This window comes from Semicossyphus pulcher, unplaced genomic scaffold (assembly GCF_022749685.1).
Source record: "Semicossyphus pulcher isolate SPU_LCO1_2020_fin unplaced genomic scaffold, fSemPul1.0.p SCAF_22, whole genome shotgun sequence".
Lineage (NCBI taxonomy): Eukaryota > Metazoa > Chordata > Actinopteri > Labriformes > Labridae > Semicossyphus > Semicossyphus pulcher.
This window is the reverse complement of record NW_027211696.1, coordinates 12,219,123-12,235,828: the sequence shown is the minus strand read 5'-3', so window position 1 is coordinate 12,235,828 and position 16,706 is coordinate 12,219,123. Positions and strand designations below refer to the sequence as shown.

General features: G+C 42.1%; 1 protein-coding gene across 6 annotated transcripts in view; it reads left to right on the top strand.

The window, feature by feature from the left end:
• Positions 1–16,706, top strand: part of nedd4l (NEDD4 like E3 ubiquitin protein ligase) — a 55,761-nt gene that overhangs the window by 19,965 nt on the left and 19,090 nt on the right. For 3 of the 6 annotated variants that reach the window (XM_069672932.1, XM_069672931.1, XM_069672934.1), the window contains 9 exons: positions 4,054–4,104; positions 7,061–7,122; positions 7,453–7,555; positions 8,552–8,706; positions 9,933–10,068; positions 10,182–10,370; positions 10,519–10,596; positions 13,209–13,268; positions 15,210–15,347. In XM_069672932.1, the coding sequence (XP_069529033.1) occupies positions 4,054–4,104; positions 7,061–7,122; positions 7,453–7,555; positions 8,552–8,706; positions 9,933–10,068; positions 10,182–10,370; positions 10,519–10,596; positions 13,209–13,268; positions 15,210–15,347 (972 nt within the window). Of the gene's footprint in view, positions 1–3,349; positions 3,386–4,053; positions 4,105–7,060; positions 7,123–7,452; positions 7,556–8,551; positions 8,707–9,932; positions 10,069–10,181; positions 10,371–10,518; positions 10,597–13,208; positions 13,269–15,209; positions 15,348–16,706 lie in introns of all 6 variants that reach the window. The other 3 variants (XM_069672929.1, XM_069672928.1, XM_069672933.1) reach the window with 2 other exon arrangements.

The window sequence follows — 16,706 nt, the reverse complement described above, 5'->3', positions numbered from 1 at the left end:
TGCACTAATGAATTACAATGAATCAGGTTTAAAGGTGCTCTGTGAAATTTCGTAATCTTAGTTGTGCTGTGGAGCATTTTATTTGTTTGCCGTGTGCACAAGGCGGGGGACGCGGTACGCGGTACACAGTCCTGCCAGTTGATTCACATTATTCCACTGATGGACATGTGGCAATAATGTGCCAAGCGACCCGCTAGCGAAGGCATGTTAGCTGCTTGCAAGTTAACAAATGTCTTATGAGGAAGGAAATGCACTCAACACGTTCGGTAGACGTCAACAAAAAACACAATGCCTCTTGATGAGCAATAATGAACTTGATCTGTAATGCTGTGATACTGTGCCCCAGTGCTGGTGCAGTTTTTTGTTAATATCTGTATGATGGGATTGGCTTGCTAAAATCGGCTGCCATCTATAAATGCATCTACAATCTTGGTATATTTTTAGTCATATTTCTGACGGCACTTAAGCCATACTTGAATGTGTTTTACACACCATCTCTGTTTCCTTTTTTGAGACACGTAGTGTTGTGTTACCCCAGGGCATCCCGTTTCTCATGCAACAAGGAAATCCTCATTTAGACCATAATGACAGGTCTTCCCCAACTGGTCGTCTGGCGTTGGAGCGCCCCTTTTTAAAGCCCTGCATGGGATACTACGTGTGTGTGTTTTGTGCGTGTTCCAGCTAGACTATGTGCAGACAGCTATGCCACAGTGCCATGCCCTTGTTACAGCCCTGCCTCGGCGCCCCCCAGTTGCCATTCACAAAGAGCTCTTGCAGGCCACTGGGTTTGCTATATTTACCTGAGACTGTATTGTGCATGGACCGGTGGGGGTTGGATGGGGGAGCTCTCTTTTTATTTTGGTCCAGTAGCATGTGAGAGGGATTCATATTGCTATTGTTGTGAAGGGCTTTTCTCTGTCGGCTCTGATCTCTCAGGGTTGCGTGGCATTGTAATTCAGTTGTGTCAGCACGGAGGCTGTTGAGTAGGTGTGACAACCTTTTCACACTTCACTGGCAGCCTGGACATGTTCCAGGTCCCTCTATATCATAAACTCTCAGTCTGTTGCCACTTCTTCCTGGAGATACCTGTCATTTCAACACAAGTGCTATGGGCATGGTCCGTTCGTATCACTTTATCTACTTTCCAGCTATCTTAGAGAGTTCGGTTTATCCAATAAACAACATTTTATATGTTCCCGTCCCGGTGATGGCTGGTGCGAAAGGCATTATGTTTTTGGGTTGCCTGTTTTCTCCATCCTTCTGAACCCGGATTGCCTGCAAATAATGTCTTCCAATTTGGTCCAAATGTCCACTTGGACTTAAGGATTAACTGGTTAGATTTTGGTGGTCAAAGGTCAGTCAATATGACCCATTCTGATGAACAAGATATGTCAACGACAACTGCAAATTTGTCAACGACAACTGCAAATTTAAGTACATATTGTTCATTTATTGTTCTATCTGTCCAAGAGAAAGTCGCCATTCGTCATCGAAAAGTGGTCAATCTTGAATTAACTCACCGATAAGTCAGCTTTACTCTTCTTCATCTCCTTCCTGTCTTCCACTCTTCTCGCTCTCTTGGCCTTTAGTAACACCCTCCCTCTCTGAGTGTAACCTGGCCCTGAGAGGCAGCTGCAGGCTCAACTGTGACCCTTTGATGACTCTGCAATTATATCCCCCTGCACACACATAACCCACAGCTTAAAATGCTTGTTATTGTTGAGGACTGAAAAAAAAACGGCCATGTGTCCCATGAGTACGTGTGTCCCATAGGATAGTACCACTGACTGTTTCAAAGGTTACAATGCTGCAATTTTTTATGGGTTCCAGCAGGGTACTCATAGTGACTCATGAGCACTGAGAGGCTTTATGGACTTAATTTATATTCAAAAATGTTCACCAATTGTTCAGATCAACACACTATGATTCTGTCATACTTTGGCTGCATTTAGGTTCCTATTTCATGTAAATTCTATGTTCTGAAGTACTTAAGCGTTATGTTATCACTAAGTGAATTGTCTGGTTTAGTAATGGAAGCAGATGCTGATGTAACTTCCACAGTAAAGGCTCTAGCATTTCCGAGAAGAACTTGTTTAATCTGTGTGTATGTGTGTGTGTCTTAGAGAGAGTGAGCGCAAACTTGGACTCAGTGTCTGTTTTTGTTTATTAATAAATTAGTGTTGGTATGTGTCTCATTTGTAACTTTTTAGCGTTTGATTCCAGCTGTTAACAGAGGTGAAAGTGGAGTTCACCCAACAATACTTTTACTCTTTTCTTCTTAGAATAATACAGTGTGCTTTTTCTTGTTTTTTTTCCATATATAACACATTTAATGAGATTTTAGGAAAACTTCAAACTTAAGAAGTGGTTCTGAACATTTTTTGTCACACAAACTTTGCTCAAATCTAAAAAAGACATACACTTAAACTTCAATTGGAAATTTGCTTTTATTACTTAATACTGATATTTTTTTTATTATATATACACTACTTTTGTGCCACAGTGTAGCGACATTTACAGATGCCACAATGACTGAAATGCCCTGTTATATTTAAAATGAAGAATGAAAGAGAATCTTCCAAAAAGCAAACTTCAGTTGACCATGACAATGTGACCCCTTTGACAACACATTAAGGGTCTGTGTCATGTTTTTTGCGCTGGCAGCACCTGTTTTCTATACAAAACCAATGCGCTTCAGCGTTATCAGCGCTCAGTGTCCTCAGAGCAAAAAACGCCCTCAGCGTCAGCTGTTTTTTTGTCGCTGCGCTCACAGCGCTCTCAGTTGAAAATAGTTCAACTTCTGGAACACCGCTGCGCTCGTCAATGTCACTTCCCCCTCATCGACCAATCAACATCAAAAAGGGGCGGGACTTCAGATATCAACATTGGCGGAGGAGAAGCTAATCCTTTCATTTTTTCGAGGGTACGATTTCCAGTTGTAGAGCTTCTGCTAATAACAGGACACACTTTACATTGTTTTTATGTTTTCTTTGTAATATGTCCTTGAATAAAGCAAATATTAAGCATACAGAGCAATTTAAAACAGACTTAATGATCACCACCGAGGGATGCGGAAGTGATGCCAGACAACTTTCGTTACCTAGCAACAGTAAGAACTGGCGAGAAGTGCTCTGAAATTGAGGTCATAAGCGCTGCCAGCGCAAAAAGCGGCGTTAGTGGACACAGGCTCTAAATCTCCCTCAACCTGCAGGTGGACCATAACTCAAAATGGGAAACACTGAGTATTAAGCATTATTTTAACTCAGCCTTCTCCTCTCAAACCAGTGTCTACATACAATCATCATTGTTAGTTATTGCTTTTTGTCTAAATCAGTTGTGTCACACACAGGCTGCTTCCAAGAATGGCCTTTTCCATCTGGCACAGGTAATCACTGCTCCCACCGGGCGCTGCTGCTGCTGTGCCCAATCGACCGTCATTCTCCCCCCTTTTCCTCTCAGTCTTCATTAATTAAGACAAAAGGATGGACACCTCTCTGGGCCTCTTGAATCCGAGACACAAACCTTCCCTGGTTATCCCCTGTTGTCACTTCAAAGCTTCTCTCTCCCTCTGTGTGGCTTCAATCTGGTGGCTGTTCTTTTTTTCCTTGCTGGGTTCACGGGTTCTTCTCCTACAAAATGATACAAAAGGCCTGTTCATAAATACAATCCTAGACTGAGCCGTCTGTCCGGACACGGCAGGGAAGATAAAAGCAGCGTTGGCCTCATGAGGAGAAAAAAGCTAGCAGATACTGGATGATAAATTCAGTTACATTTGGAAGAATTAAATGCTCGTTATCTGAGATTTTCAAATCACAAAATAAGCTAGATGTTATTTCTGGACGGGCCTGTCCGTAAAAAGAAAATCTTTGTCACTTTCACTCTGTGGCAAATAAACACAAAGGGCTGTTGGACATTGTGGTGCATTAAGTAATTCACATTGTGTTTCTTTCCCTTCTCCTCCCCTGCTGGAAATGTGGGTTTTCCCCCAGACACACTGAAAAGCTGTTACTTCTAAAATTAAGCTGCTGAAGGTGACCTTGTTTTCTTTCCTAGACCAGAGATGATTTCCTGGGCCAGGTTGACGTTCCGCTCAGCCATTTGCCGGTGAGTTATTTGCATGTGTGTGTGGCCATACTGGCTGTTCTAACACTGTTTTGAATACTCAGCTGTTTCTTATCTTCCTCGCTCTGCCTGATTAACCTCTGTGAAAGTCAGGCAAAGAGTCAGTGTGTTTGGGTGTGTCTCTCCTGTCCTTAGTGTGAGAAAGTGCTAGCCACACAAGTAGCGTTGTGATCAAACATCACACTCCTTGTTGGAAACGAGAAGCCGGCTGTCTAACATGTAAACAGAGGTGACTGTCCTGAGGGCGTGCGACCCTCAGAACCAATGGAAAAAGCTACACTCGTCAAAAAGTTTGCGTTGAAACTGCTGGAAGATATCAGGTTCTGTAAACAATAACATGCAGAACCTGTTTGCTGTTTGTCATTTTGTACAGTTAAGGGTTGATGTGAGTAAACAGCTCCTGAAACTAAAGCAAATAGACATAGAAACCTCTCTAAAGCAGCTCCTCCTCTGCTCAGTGCAGAGCTGTCAGACCTGTAGTGGCTCTCTGAAGTGCTGTCTAAGTTGTAAACCTTAAGAGCACATCAGAAGAAGGTGTCGGGGTTAATTATTAATGTCCTTTTTGGCTCCCATGAGTCCAAAAGTTTAGCAGTAGATAAAAGCCAGAGCTGAGTCATGCAGAGAGATGAAGCCATTGGTCCTGATGCAGTCAATTTAATTTAGCCATCGAACGAATTAAGCCGGGCATGAATAAGCTTCTGTAATGCTCGTGTGGAGGTTATGGTCTGCGTTTCATGTGGGTTTTGGATTTGATTACTTGATTTTATGCCTGATTACAAGTTGTGGGAAGTGAAGACTTATTCATAGTTGCTGTAATAAGATTTAGTCATCTTTTTTTCTGGACTAGCTTTTCCAAAATACTCAGTTTTTACGTTTTCAGGTCAACATTGCTGACTCATCTAATGTTGGCAGAATGAGGAGGATTTTACTATAAGAAATGAAAAAGACAGACTTTCTTCCAATGGTCACAAGAGTCTGACCAATATATCTGTTACTAGCCTATCACAGATATATTGGTAATGGCATATATATTTTCTTTTTTAAGAGAACATATAATACAGAAATCATTTATAAGCACAATCAGCATCCATCTGCAGCAAATGCAGCACAGCTGAGCAGGTGCTGGTCTGCAATAGAATTGGTTGATGATGTATAATAATGTGACATGTTCTTAATTAAAGACCAGCTCCAGTCATGTTTTAAGACATGTAAAATGCTCTGCTTGAAATAATAAATTGTGTCTGATATGTTTTTTCTACATCTCCTTCTCCCTCATTAAAAATTCACGAACCTGCATAGTCCCCGCCCACTATGCAAATTTCCAACCGCCCCCTCTGTCGTGAAAACAAAACACGTCTCTGCCATCGTTTAGTGGCAACTTGTTGAAACTTAGCGAGCTTGAAATGTACTAATTAGTAGTAGTAACGTTAATGTTAGTTAAAATTACGTTGACGGTTACAGCTGGCTCGCGCATCGCCGAAGTGGTTGCCATAGGTTGCACATAATGATATGCGCAGCGTCACCCCGTCCATTAACGTTTGTGATGTCTCAAACCTGCCAATCTGAAAACGTGTTGTTCAGCCTGTCCTTGGTACACTGCAGTTTAAAAGCAGACAGGCCCAGCCATGGAGATGACTACTTATGTTGTCCCTGATATGTCTTGAAAAACAGCATTGGAGATGTTTACAAGGTTAACACTTGATTCTCACTGGAGGGGATCTTTAGGATTATGTTTTTTGAGAAGCAGTCTTTTGAGTATCTTTGCACAGCCCTATTGTACAATAACGGTTCACAATCCCCATAGAAAATACATATTTTCATACCAGCTGAGAAATTCACTATTTTGGCCTCCATACTGGTAATCTGAGTTTTTCCTCTCAAAAATTGGTTTCAGTGTCAGGCTAAAGAAAAACCTCTACTCTACTCTACTCTACTTACAACCCTCTAGGAGTGTGTGGTGATGTCTGTATCTGAACCCGCCCTCTGGATGTATTTTGTTGTGTTAGGGACTTTTCTGGAGGTCAACCTTAGCCAGTAGCCTCTATGAAAACATAGTAACCAGGTGCCAGATCATGAGCACAAATCTAAGCAGAAACTACTGGTTTTGTTGAGAGACTGAAATTAATACTGCTGTATCTATATGACCTAAAAAAGTAAGCAAGACAAATAGTGACGGGATTGATTATTCCTCTTTAGATATTTTCAGTGCCTGTAACTGCTGCCGCGGTGTAGGTGTCAGATCAGGCGATTGACAGCACGTGGGCGAAACAGCCTTTGTTTACTTTTTTCACGACAAAGATGAAATCATGAGAGAAAGCAGAAGATTTTTCACCAGAAAATACAACTTGCACATGTACAGGACAAGATCAGCAAAGAGAGACTTCTTTATCCACAGGGGGCGCTAAAGTCGACACAAACTGAAAGTCCCTCACAGCAGCTTTAAGCAGCCGTGTTTTGGATTGGTCTCAGATAAGACGGCATTCATGTCGCCATAGACTTTTCATTAGGATGCATTATTAACCAAGCTTGATATAAATTCGTAATAAAAGATGTTACGCGGAGTTAATCCCAACAGCTTCATCACGTCACACGCTATATATATTTTTGACAAAGTTTGCCCTCATCTTCTGCTGAAATGGAAACTGACAGTCTGCTTCAGTGCTGCGTTCCTGAGCAGTATGTGGTGTGCAGCCAGTGCGGACTGGTTTGGCTCAGTCACAGAGCAGTGGGAGATTGCAATGAATTTCAAAAGACCTTTTCTGCTGTTCAATATGTAACAGGAGAAGCTCACTGTTGCATAATGGTCCTGGGATGGCTGTGCAGAGGGTTCCAGCCGTGCTGTAAACTCATGACTGATATTTTGATCCTCTCTGACGTGTATCTGTCTGTTGCGTGTTCAATTGATTTCTGTCAACAAATGCCTCCTCTTAATTTGCAGACAGAGGACCCGGCTATGGAGCGTCCCTACACGTTTAAAGACTTCCTGCTGCGGCCTCGAAGGTCAGTTTTTACCAGCTGTGACAAACAGGGTGTGAAATGTAAACAGTGAAATAGGATATCAGTAGGAAGGTAAAGTGTGTCCTTTAGAAAGAATAGAGACTGACAGATAATTAGGCTCACAGAGATTGGTTAAAACACTATGTAAATTGGTGTCGTAAGTTCATGTGACGGTCAGTTGAACACTGAAGGTGAAAAACCATCTGGTGCTAATAGGCAGTTTGGAAACTCCCCTGCATGTCTAAGCATTACTAGGAGCTCTGACGCTGCAGGGCACCTGGTTTCGTGTGTGTTTTCCAACTGGGTTCATTTTTGCTGATGTTATCCTTCCAGTCACAAGTCCAGGGTGAAAGGTTACCTGCGTCTGAAGATGGCCTATCTGCCCAAACAAGGAGGACACGAGGAGGAGGCTGGAGACATGAGGGAGGAGGCTGAGGTAAGGTCTTGGCAGCTACAGTTGAGTTGGTTTGAACTTGCTGAGTTAGCATTAGCTAAGGCATCCTATTCACCATCTCCTTATTAACCTGAAGCCAAACCAGACTCTAGTTTTATTACTTTCCTCCACACAAAGAAAACACACATCTAAGCCTAAAGATGAAAGTGAGCTCCCAGTTTGGACCAAAAGAAATGTGAGCGTGGTTTTTGCGAAGAAGAAGAAAAGAAAGGAGGGTTCTTTCTTTTTATTCTGTTTCTAAGAATCTGGTGAAAGTCTTTTCCAGGTCAGCGTATGGAAAAACCATTTACAAAGCTGCCTGTGATTTGGAGAAATAGGAGATTCTCCGCTCCTTGAGTGTGTTTTCAAGTGTGGTTTTCTTCTGGAGCGCTTTAGAGATGCTGTAAATTTTCAGACAGTGAGAAGCTTCACAGATAAGGTGACATTTAGCAGCACTAAAACTTGAGTGCAATTTCCCTCACCTCACTTTACTGCATGTCTCCTTTTAAAAACTCCTCTGTAGATGCCCTTTTTACCTCCGTACGCTGACCTTTGAAATTATATTTATTACACTAGCTTGGTTGTGTTTTTATGTCCTGGTTACAGCCAAATTGACTTAAAAAAAGAGAGTTCAATTCCTCATCGCTTGAAGTGATATTGATGCACATTAGCTCAATCTTGGATCCTGTGGCTGTGGAGATATCCCACACCGCCAGCAGCTTGTCAGACAAAAATAAACGCCAGTAAATGTGAGCAAAAACATTTTATACCACAACACAGAACTCTGAAAGTTTCGAAGCGGCCACAAGTGAATCCACATCTTTAATGTGTTTCCATGCCTGAGCTCCCTCTTAGATCGGAGCGGTGTCCAATGTTCATGCGTGTCTGACAGGCTGTCAGCTCGCCGGGATCTCTGTGACCGCGGGATCTTTAGCCAAAACTACCACCGAGTTACTCATGCTTCCTTATGTTAAAAAGTCTGAACTGTGTCTCTTTCAGGGATGGGATGAGTCTGCGGACAACGGCACACAGCGACCCCAGCAGTTGCTGCCACCGTTGCCGCCAGGCTGGGAGGAGAAGGTGGACAACCTGGGACGCACGTACTACGTTAACCACAACAACCGCTCTACACAGTGGAAACGGCCCTCCAACATGTACGCACGGGTTCTCCTCTCATGTTTCTTCTTTTTACATTATACATTAGATATTATTACATATTGTATTAATTCATATCTGTAAGATGTTATCTCTGTGATAGTTTTAGATCTGTTAAACCACAGTAGAGAATTTAATTCACATGTGAGGCAGGTTTTCCTGCTGTTTTTTAAATATTTGCAGAACTATTATTTCTGTAGACACTTTGTCTCTGCTGAAAGCATTTTGTAAATATGCCTGTTACCTTTGTCATCAAGAGTTAATTAAGAAGGCAGATGTCACTCATTTGTTTGGTAACTATTTACTTAAACATAGAAGAAGTAGGTTAGCTTAGCTCAGCGAAAGACTGGAAACAGTTGCTAACAGCTAGCTTAGCCAAAGCTCAAAGCAAACAAAATCCACCTACCAGTGCTACCAGCATTTATTAACACTTTATATCTTGTTTGTTTTATTACATACAAAAACTGAAGTATAATGGGGCGTTGGTTTAGCTCAGTTGGTAGAGCAGGCACCCCATGTAGAGGCTACAGTCCCCTGACGCACGCAGGCTCGACTCCCGGTCCGCCGATCATTTGGTGCATGTCATTCCCCCACTCTCTACTCCCCTCATGTCCTATCGAATAAAGGCACAAAAAAAACTGAAGACAGGTAAATAACTATGTCACGGTGACTTCTTGCAGTCTGCGCTAGTTGCTTGACAAAGCTCATGGTGACAAGAAGACTCCAAGACGTCCCTCTACTTCCTGCCATGAAATAGTCCCTTGCATAACTCACCATAAAACGACAACGTGTCCTTTTCAGATTCACTTTCTGGATTAAACAAAAAAAGATATAACTTTCTGATTAGTGAGTTCAAAAGTTGCTGTTAGGCAGTTTTTAAGCTTTATGCTAATCTCTGCTTATCTCTTTCTGGTATTATCGTCATATTCAGGACAGATATGAGAGTGATCTCTGTCTTCTCAACTAACACTTGGCAGGAAAGTAGATAAGAGTATTTCTCAAAATGTCAAGTTTTTCGCAGTTGAGACAATAGCTTAATTGACCCAAATGTAACAGATGTTATGTATCATCACTATTTAGTCTTTAAAAAATTGATTAAAAGAGTTTTACGGTATGGTATTTTACGTAACAGTTCTCTGGCTTAATCTTATTTTTGGGGTATTATTATTAGTCTTTTTTGTGACTTATTAACACCTCATTTTGTATGCCGACACTTCTCCTCCAGGGATGTGATTTCAGAGACTGAGAGTGACAATCAACAGCGGCAGATCCATCAGGAAGCTCACCGCGTTTTCCGCTCAAGACGCCACATCAGTGAAGACCTTGAGAATGAGCACCTGGAGCCGAGGGACCTGGACAACGTGAGCGAGAAGAGCATACACACACATGCAGCATGTAGACGCTGATTAAAGTCGCCTCAAGTGATAATATAATATTATTTCTTCATGGTTGCGTCTCCTTGTTTCTTCTGTAGTCCTGGGAGCTCATCACCGAAGAGGATCCTAACGACAGCATGGCCCAGTCTCTGCCGGGCCCCTCCTCCATGTTAACGCCGCAACACCCGCCGACGCCCGTCACCCAGGAGTTCTCCGAAGATTTAAATCTGAGGCTGTCGCTCACTCCAGAAACCAACGGGGAAGTCGCAGGGCCCAGCTCTGCTCTGGTGAGAGTTGGAACAATAAAATATTTAGGCAGTCAAAACCTAAATGACTTAATGGTGTCAGCGTAGGCAGAGTAATTAACTTCCAGGCACTGTTTTTTTGTCTGAAATGAGAGATGCAATTATTCTTTTCTCTACCTTTATTTAACAGAGCCAGCTGTCGAACAGACTCCGATCCTCGAGTATGACGGATGGTGTCAGCGATCAGGCCCAGGCTCCTCCTCTTATGGTACATATTTCTAAACTCCCACATTTTCCCTTCGTCCTTTTTTCTGTCTTTCTTGACTTCCTCTCTTTAATTTTTACATCGCTGCCAGCATTGTGCACATCCTTTTCTTTTTGCACTGATTTCCTCAAGCAGCCAGGCCCTGATATCTCATTTACATCCTCTCTGTTGGCATGTATCAGTGCTGTAAGTGTACCACTCATCAAATCACCTCCTTTGCTCCTCCTTCAATTAAAAATGTTCCTACTAGGCAGGTTGTGCTTCCTCTTCACCTCTCCTTCCTGCTCTCTCTTCGGCTTCACTGTTGGCTCCTTTCTTCCTGCCTCTGTAGGATTACAACACCACCTCCTCCCCCACTACTACTCTCCTCTCTTTGTGATTCACTCGCAGCTCGTATTGTAGAAATGCCGGGCCTCGAGGCTATGTGCCAGCAGAAATGACCATTCCAGTAGAAACCATTGGCAATAAGATTAAGGGCAGCACGGCAACAGATCAAACGCTCCCCAGGGACTCCTGAGTCATAGCATCAGGGGAGATTCAGCTCAACACACTGTCACAAGATCTGAGTCAGATGTTTGTCACCTAGCTGAGTCACAGCCGTGAGCCCGGCATTGTCCAGCCGAGGAAAAGTACAGGTGCTGATGTCAGCCTTTCCCTTGAATGACTCGTCTGTGAGGACTGGACGACAGTAAGCTCATTAAAAAGCCATCGGAGGAAACCATGTGTTTGAGCAGTTTCCTGTCACTGTGTTAGCGTGTGGACTTAGGAAAGGTACACTCACACTTTTCCTAATGCTATTAAGTCAGTATGTAGGTGGATGGACGCCATTAGATTGCCTCTTTGATAAAGGTAGCCTGTTCTTGTTATTAGAACTTACTTGATTGTAAAGGATTAGGCTGTCATTCATCTAAATTTTACTTTTATTTTTCAAAATAATTTCTTAAAGCACCTCAACACTTAAAGTGATAATCCGAAGATTTTCATTTAAATAAATCTCTGTTAAGATGCAATCTGGAAGATTTAAATTAGTGTGCTCTTGAGTGCCTCCTACTGGCGCTAATCGGTAACTAAGAGAGCGTGCTTCCCAATTTAACCAGACATCTACGGCTGGCTGCCTTTGTCATGGTTCTAACTCTTGATTTTCCTCGCTTTAAGTAAACAGTAATCTACTATGGCTGAACAAACAAAGAAAAGATGGATGACTACAGATACAACTTCAAAAATAAGTGAAAATCCAAAGAAAAAGAAACAAATTTGACGCTCAGATGAAGGCAAACTGTCTGAAAAGGAAAGCGACCGTCAGCGAGGAAAATCAAGAGTTACAACCGGAGTTACACATGCGAAACTGTCTTGATATCTGGGAAGTGTGCTTCCACAATTACCGTTTATCACCATAGGTGCCGCCAAAGAACAAAACTGAAATCTTCGAGATTATAACTTTAAGTATTTAGCAAAATATTGGTGGAACAGCAGGAAAGAGTGCCTTAGTTAGCGACTATTTTCAGCTGTGGATTGAAACACAATTCGTTGATTGTTTTCAGAGCCACTGTAACAGTGCTACTAAGTGATGTGTTTTAAATACTATTAAGACTACAATTGAGGCCTTTGGCACATAGGATTAAGCAGCTGTTTATCAGGCTTTTGCTACACAGACAATATTTCTTAGTGTTTAATTCATTGTTGGTTCAGGGATTTGTTGACAGTAATGAGAGTGTGGAACATTACCACACCTATCCTTTAATAGGAGGTTGTGGGTGGACTTTCCCCGTCAAAATGGTTCATTACAGATCTGAGCATGTGTCCACAGTTATGTTGGAGTTATAAGGTTGTTTCCCGTTACAGGGTTGGTAGTGAGGGGACTATTGAGTGCAAATCAGGTTGTTAACAGCCTTCTAGGTTATGCAGCTTAGAATGAGGACAGTAACATCCGGTACACATACACTGCCGACTGACTTTAGTTTGTTTTCCTGCATTTGATCATTTTCTTACAGTTCATGTCTGATACTCAAACTGTAAACTTTAATTGAACTTCAGCACAGTAGTTCTTTTTTTCTGCCGTTGTAACATTTTCAGGGCACAGAATTGTTTTCTCTCGCTGCTGTTATTTTAGCTTCAACGTCAGTTCAGGGAAAAGCATCCGTCTTCCCTCTAGCAGGGAAAAGCAACCCTGATCACTTCTGCACCTCAGACTCTCTTGATCTTCCTCTTTGTGCGTCTCAATATTTAAGCTGATTTACTTTCGCTCAAACGTTCCAGACAGCACACTGCTGAAAGTTTCCTTCACCTACATTTTGTGTAATCAAACAAATCCCGACTGCACTCTCCAAATTTGCTGTGCTCCTTCAGCCTCACAGCTCTTACGCTTCAGTGGGTGTCCTCTTGTTTTTCTACATTCACAGCCACCACACTTTCCCACCAAATAATCACAAGAACCTCCTCCACCCTTCCTGTCGCTCCTCACCTCCTTTGAGATTTAATTCCCACCTTTGTCCAATCAGTTTTTTTCCTCACTCGACCTGCACTGCTTCCCAAACACCCCCCTTGCCCCGTTACTTCCATTGAAAACATAACGCACTGTGAACTAAAGACCATCTTCCCCTGTTGTCTACCACCAGCAGGGATCCCAGGCCAGAAGAACGAGAGCTCAAACAGTCTCAGGTGGTGAGGAGTCGATGGTAATGTCACAGTTTATATACAGTTTAAAACCCAACAGTCACTTCTAATTCCCAGACACCACAGAGAAAGGCTAAATATGTCCCCAGACTAGTTTTGTGAATCATTCTGATAAAAGCCTTCACATGGGGAGAAAGCCACAAGAGGACTCTCAATACTTTTTTTCAGGATTTATCTGTTTAGTTTTTTTATGTAAGAAGGCAGCACACAAACATTTACACATCACACGACACATTTCCAATTCATAAAAATGATAAAGCAAACATTATTTCTAAAATTGACTTAAGGTGTTTTTGTAAACATCCATTGAAATATAAACATTCTTGCTGGCAGGTGATTTATTTGTTCTGTTAAACAATCAGCTGATAAAGCCAAATTAATCCTTCCTCATTTAGTGTAGTTTTTATGTGTGTTTGTGGGTGCAAATGTTTTTTTTCCCCTTGAAACCTGGTAGTTAGCTTTACATTAGCCATTGCTAAAAGGCCATAAAACACAGTTATGATATGAGTCCAATGGGGAAGTCCTAATCACATTTTTTAGGCTCCTGATCCAAATACCAGCTCTGTAAACGGGGGGAAATATGCTCATTTCAAGCTTCATATTTTGCTCTGTGATACCTGTGGAGTAGCTTAGCATAATTTACAGTTTAAAAAAAAATCATTTTTCTCACACTGGTGCTCTGTGCAGGCCCTCATACAGCCTCTGCCTGAAACGACTCAGTCAGCTCTGTCGCTTTAAGAAACCCCGCCCCTACAAGCCTGCCCTTTTCTGATTGGCCAGCTTTGTGACGTCACAAAGTGCAATGCGTAGAAAAAACTGTGTGAAACCTGGCGTTCACAGCAGACTGAGCTGAGAAGCCTGGGGATTACTCCAACATACTTTTACCTACAGATTTGAAACTTCACTCACATTTAGTATGAACGTCCAACATTGTAACGCTCTCTCTCTCTCTCTCTCTCTATATATATATGTATATATATGTATATATATGTATATGTATATGTATATGTATATATATGTATATGGTATATTAAAATAAGAAAGAGCATAATACCCCCTCTTTAAACATGTTTGTCCGACCCAATACTTTTATATACTTAAATGTTGTTGGAATACGTATCTGACTCGAGTGGAGCGTCTTACTACACAAATGATCTTTGGCTCAGTACAGACACCTGCTGCAGAGATCACTTTAACCAGCAAACAGACAACTTTAATGTTGTCCTACTCTCATCTTCCTCTCTGAACTAACATTAACAACTAGATGCTGATATGACTCGCCGCCTCATTCCTCACTTTAACTGGTAAAGGAACTGTTATGCTGTCTGATGTTTTCTACACTGCTGATATGATGATGATGATAATGATAATTTCTGTCAGAGCAGAGGAACACGAGTGTGCCAGATTGATTTCACCTTCATACAATCAAATGTTTAGTATTAAAAAAGGATGGAATACGATGAGCTTTATTTTAGACGATAATGAACCAGGTTAAAGGGTGCTCTGTTTGCACATCTAAACAGTTAAAGTTTGTTTGGTTTGTTAATAGTTCACTCAGCAATGTAGTAATGATCCACTATTTTCCCCCATGTGCTGTTTACTTTAGTCCCACTCTGAGTTTCACTGTTATGTTTGTGAAGGTTAATCTCACATGTGATCCGTTACATTTCTATCAGAGTTCTTCTGTTGTCATATATTGCTCTTAACTGCTTCTGTCGCTGTGCTGCAGCTCCAAGAAGGAAAGGGTTTAAAAAGTCTTGTGTTTATGAATGTTTAAAACATGTTGGAATTACTACCAGTCTCTATGGACTTGAACAGACCATACATTGTGCCCTCTCTTTTCCTGCAGAGTCATTTGAAATGATTCCCTCCACATGTCTCTACACATGCCAGCCTGTACTGATGAGTTGTCTTTGCTTTGCTCTCTCTTTACACTCGGCCAGTCTCCCTCGGCGACTCCTTACTCCCTGACCACCCCCGGCCTGCCCCCTGGATGGGAGGAGAGGAAGGACGGCAAGGGAAGAACTTATTACGTCAACCATAACAGCAAAACCACTACCTGGACTAGGCCCATTGTGCAGGTACAGCAGGTCCGAAGGCTGGCTGGACTCTATGCATGGGACTGGACCCTTTCCTCGGCCCCTGTCATGGCCCCGGCCTGTGTCGGACCTCTTTTTCCCATCTGTGTTTCTCCCTCTGTGTAGCTTTCAAAGAATGACGCAAAGAGACGCAGCTTTGCCACCTCAAAGTCTCTTTTTCTGTCTTTCTCTCTGTCCTGGTTTCCAGTCCTTTCCAACTTTATTGTGTGTCTTCCTCCTCCTGTCTAGCATTCTGTTTGATACTCTGGATGGAGTCTGTATTGGTCACGCCTTTCTAAACCCTGGCATGGGACTGCAACCACCACTTTTTCCTCCCTTTTCCCATTTCGACCCTGTTTTTCCACTTGTCTTCCCCTGTCTTCCTGTCTGAGGCAGCTCCACATAGTCTGAGCTGAGGGGGAGATGGCTTCATGGGACTGGGTGTACGTTTTAAAGCTCGTGTCTCTCCTCCTTTGAAACCCATACTTTCATTTCTGCTTTTATCAGAACACTGTGCTCGTCTTTTGTCCTTCATCACACAGTCTTCTCATTCTCTGATTCTCGTCTGTTTTTGTTATTACTTAGAAGGAGAGGATGCTGCCAAATGTTTTATATAACAGTATCACAGTATTCCTTTTGTCCTTGGTGCATATTTGTGGTCCATTTTAAATGTGGGTTTCCCATTGCAGCAGTAGGGCCCTCATTTTGTACCCTAAATTTGGTGTTTATGTTTTATTTTTTCTGAATTCTGTGTTTAATGATTTAAGTAACTTTATTCAGCATAAAGAGTGTTTAATCTTAATTTAAACAGTAAGAAAATATTCAAAATTTGATTAATATCCCATGAATATGGCTGTTGTTGAATTCCTCATGTTTATTTTTGAAACTTACTTTCCCAGCTGACTTCGCTACAAGCTGATTGGCTGTTGAAACTAGCCCCTGGTAACTCTTTAAAGACCCCCTCTAGTGAAAATCATGAGCTACAAGACATATCAGAGGCAACATCAGCAGTCATCTCCATGGCTGGGCCTGTCTGCTTTTAAACTGCAGTGTATCAAGGACAGGCTGAACAACACGTTTTCAGATTGGCAGGTTTGTGACATCACAAACCTAAGGAGCCAATCCCGCTAATGGACGGGGTGATGCTACGCATATCATTATGTGCAACCTATGGCAACCACTTCAGCTGTATCATCTTAATTTTAGCAACTTCACTAGCGTTGACGTTACTACTACTAAAAATTTCAAGCTCACTAAGTTTCAACAAGTTGCCGCTAAACGATGGCAGAGACGTGTTTTGTTCGGCTGTAATTTCCCGAAAGGAGAAACGTAGCACATAGTGGGCGGGGCCTAAGCAGATTA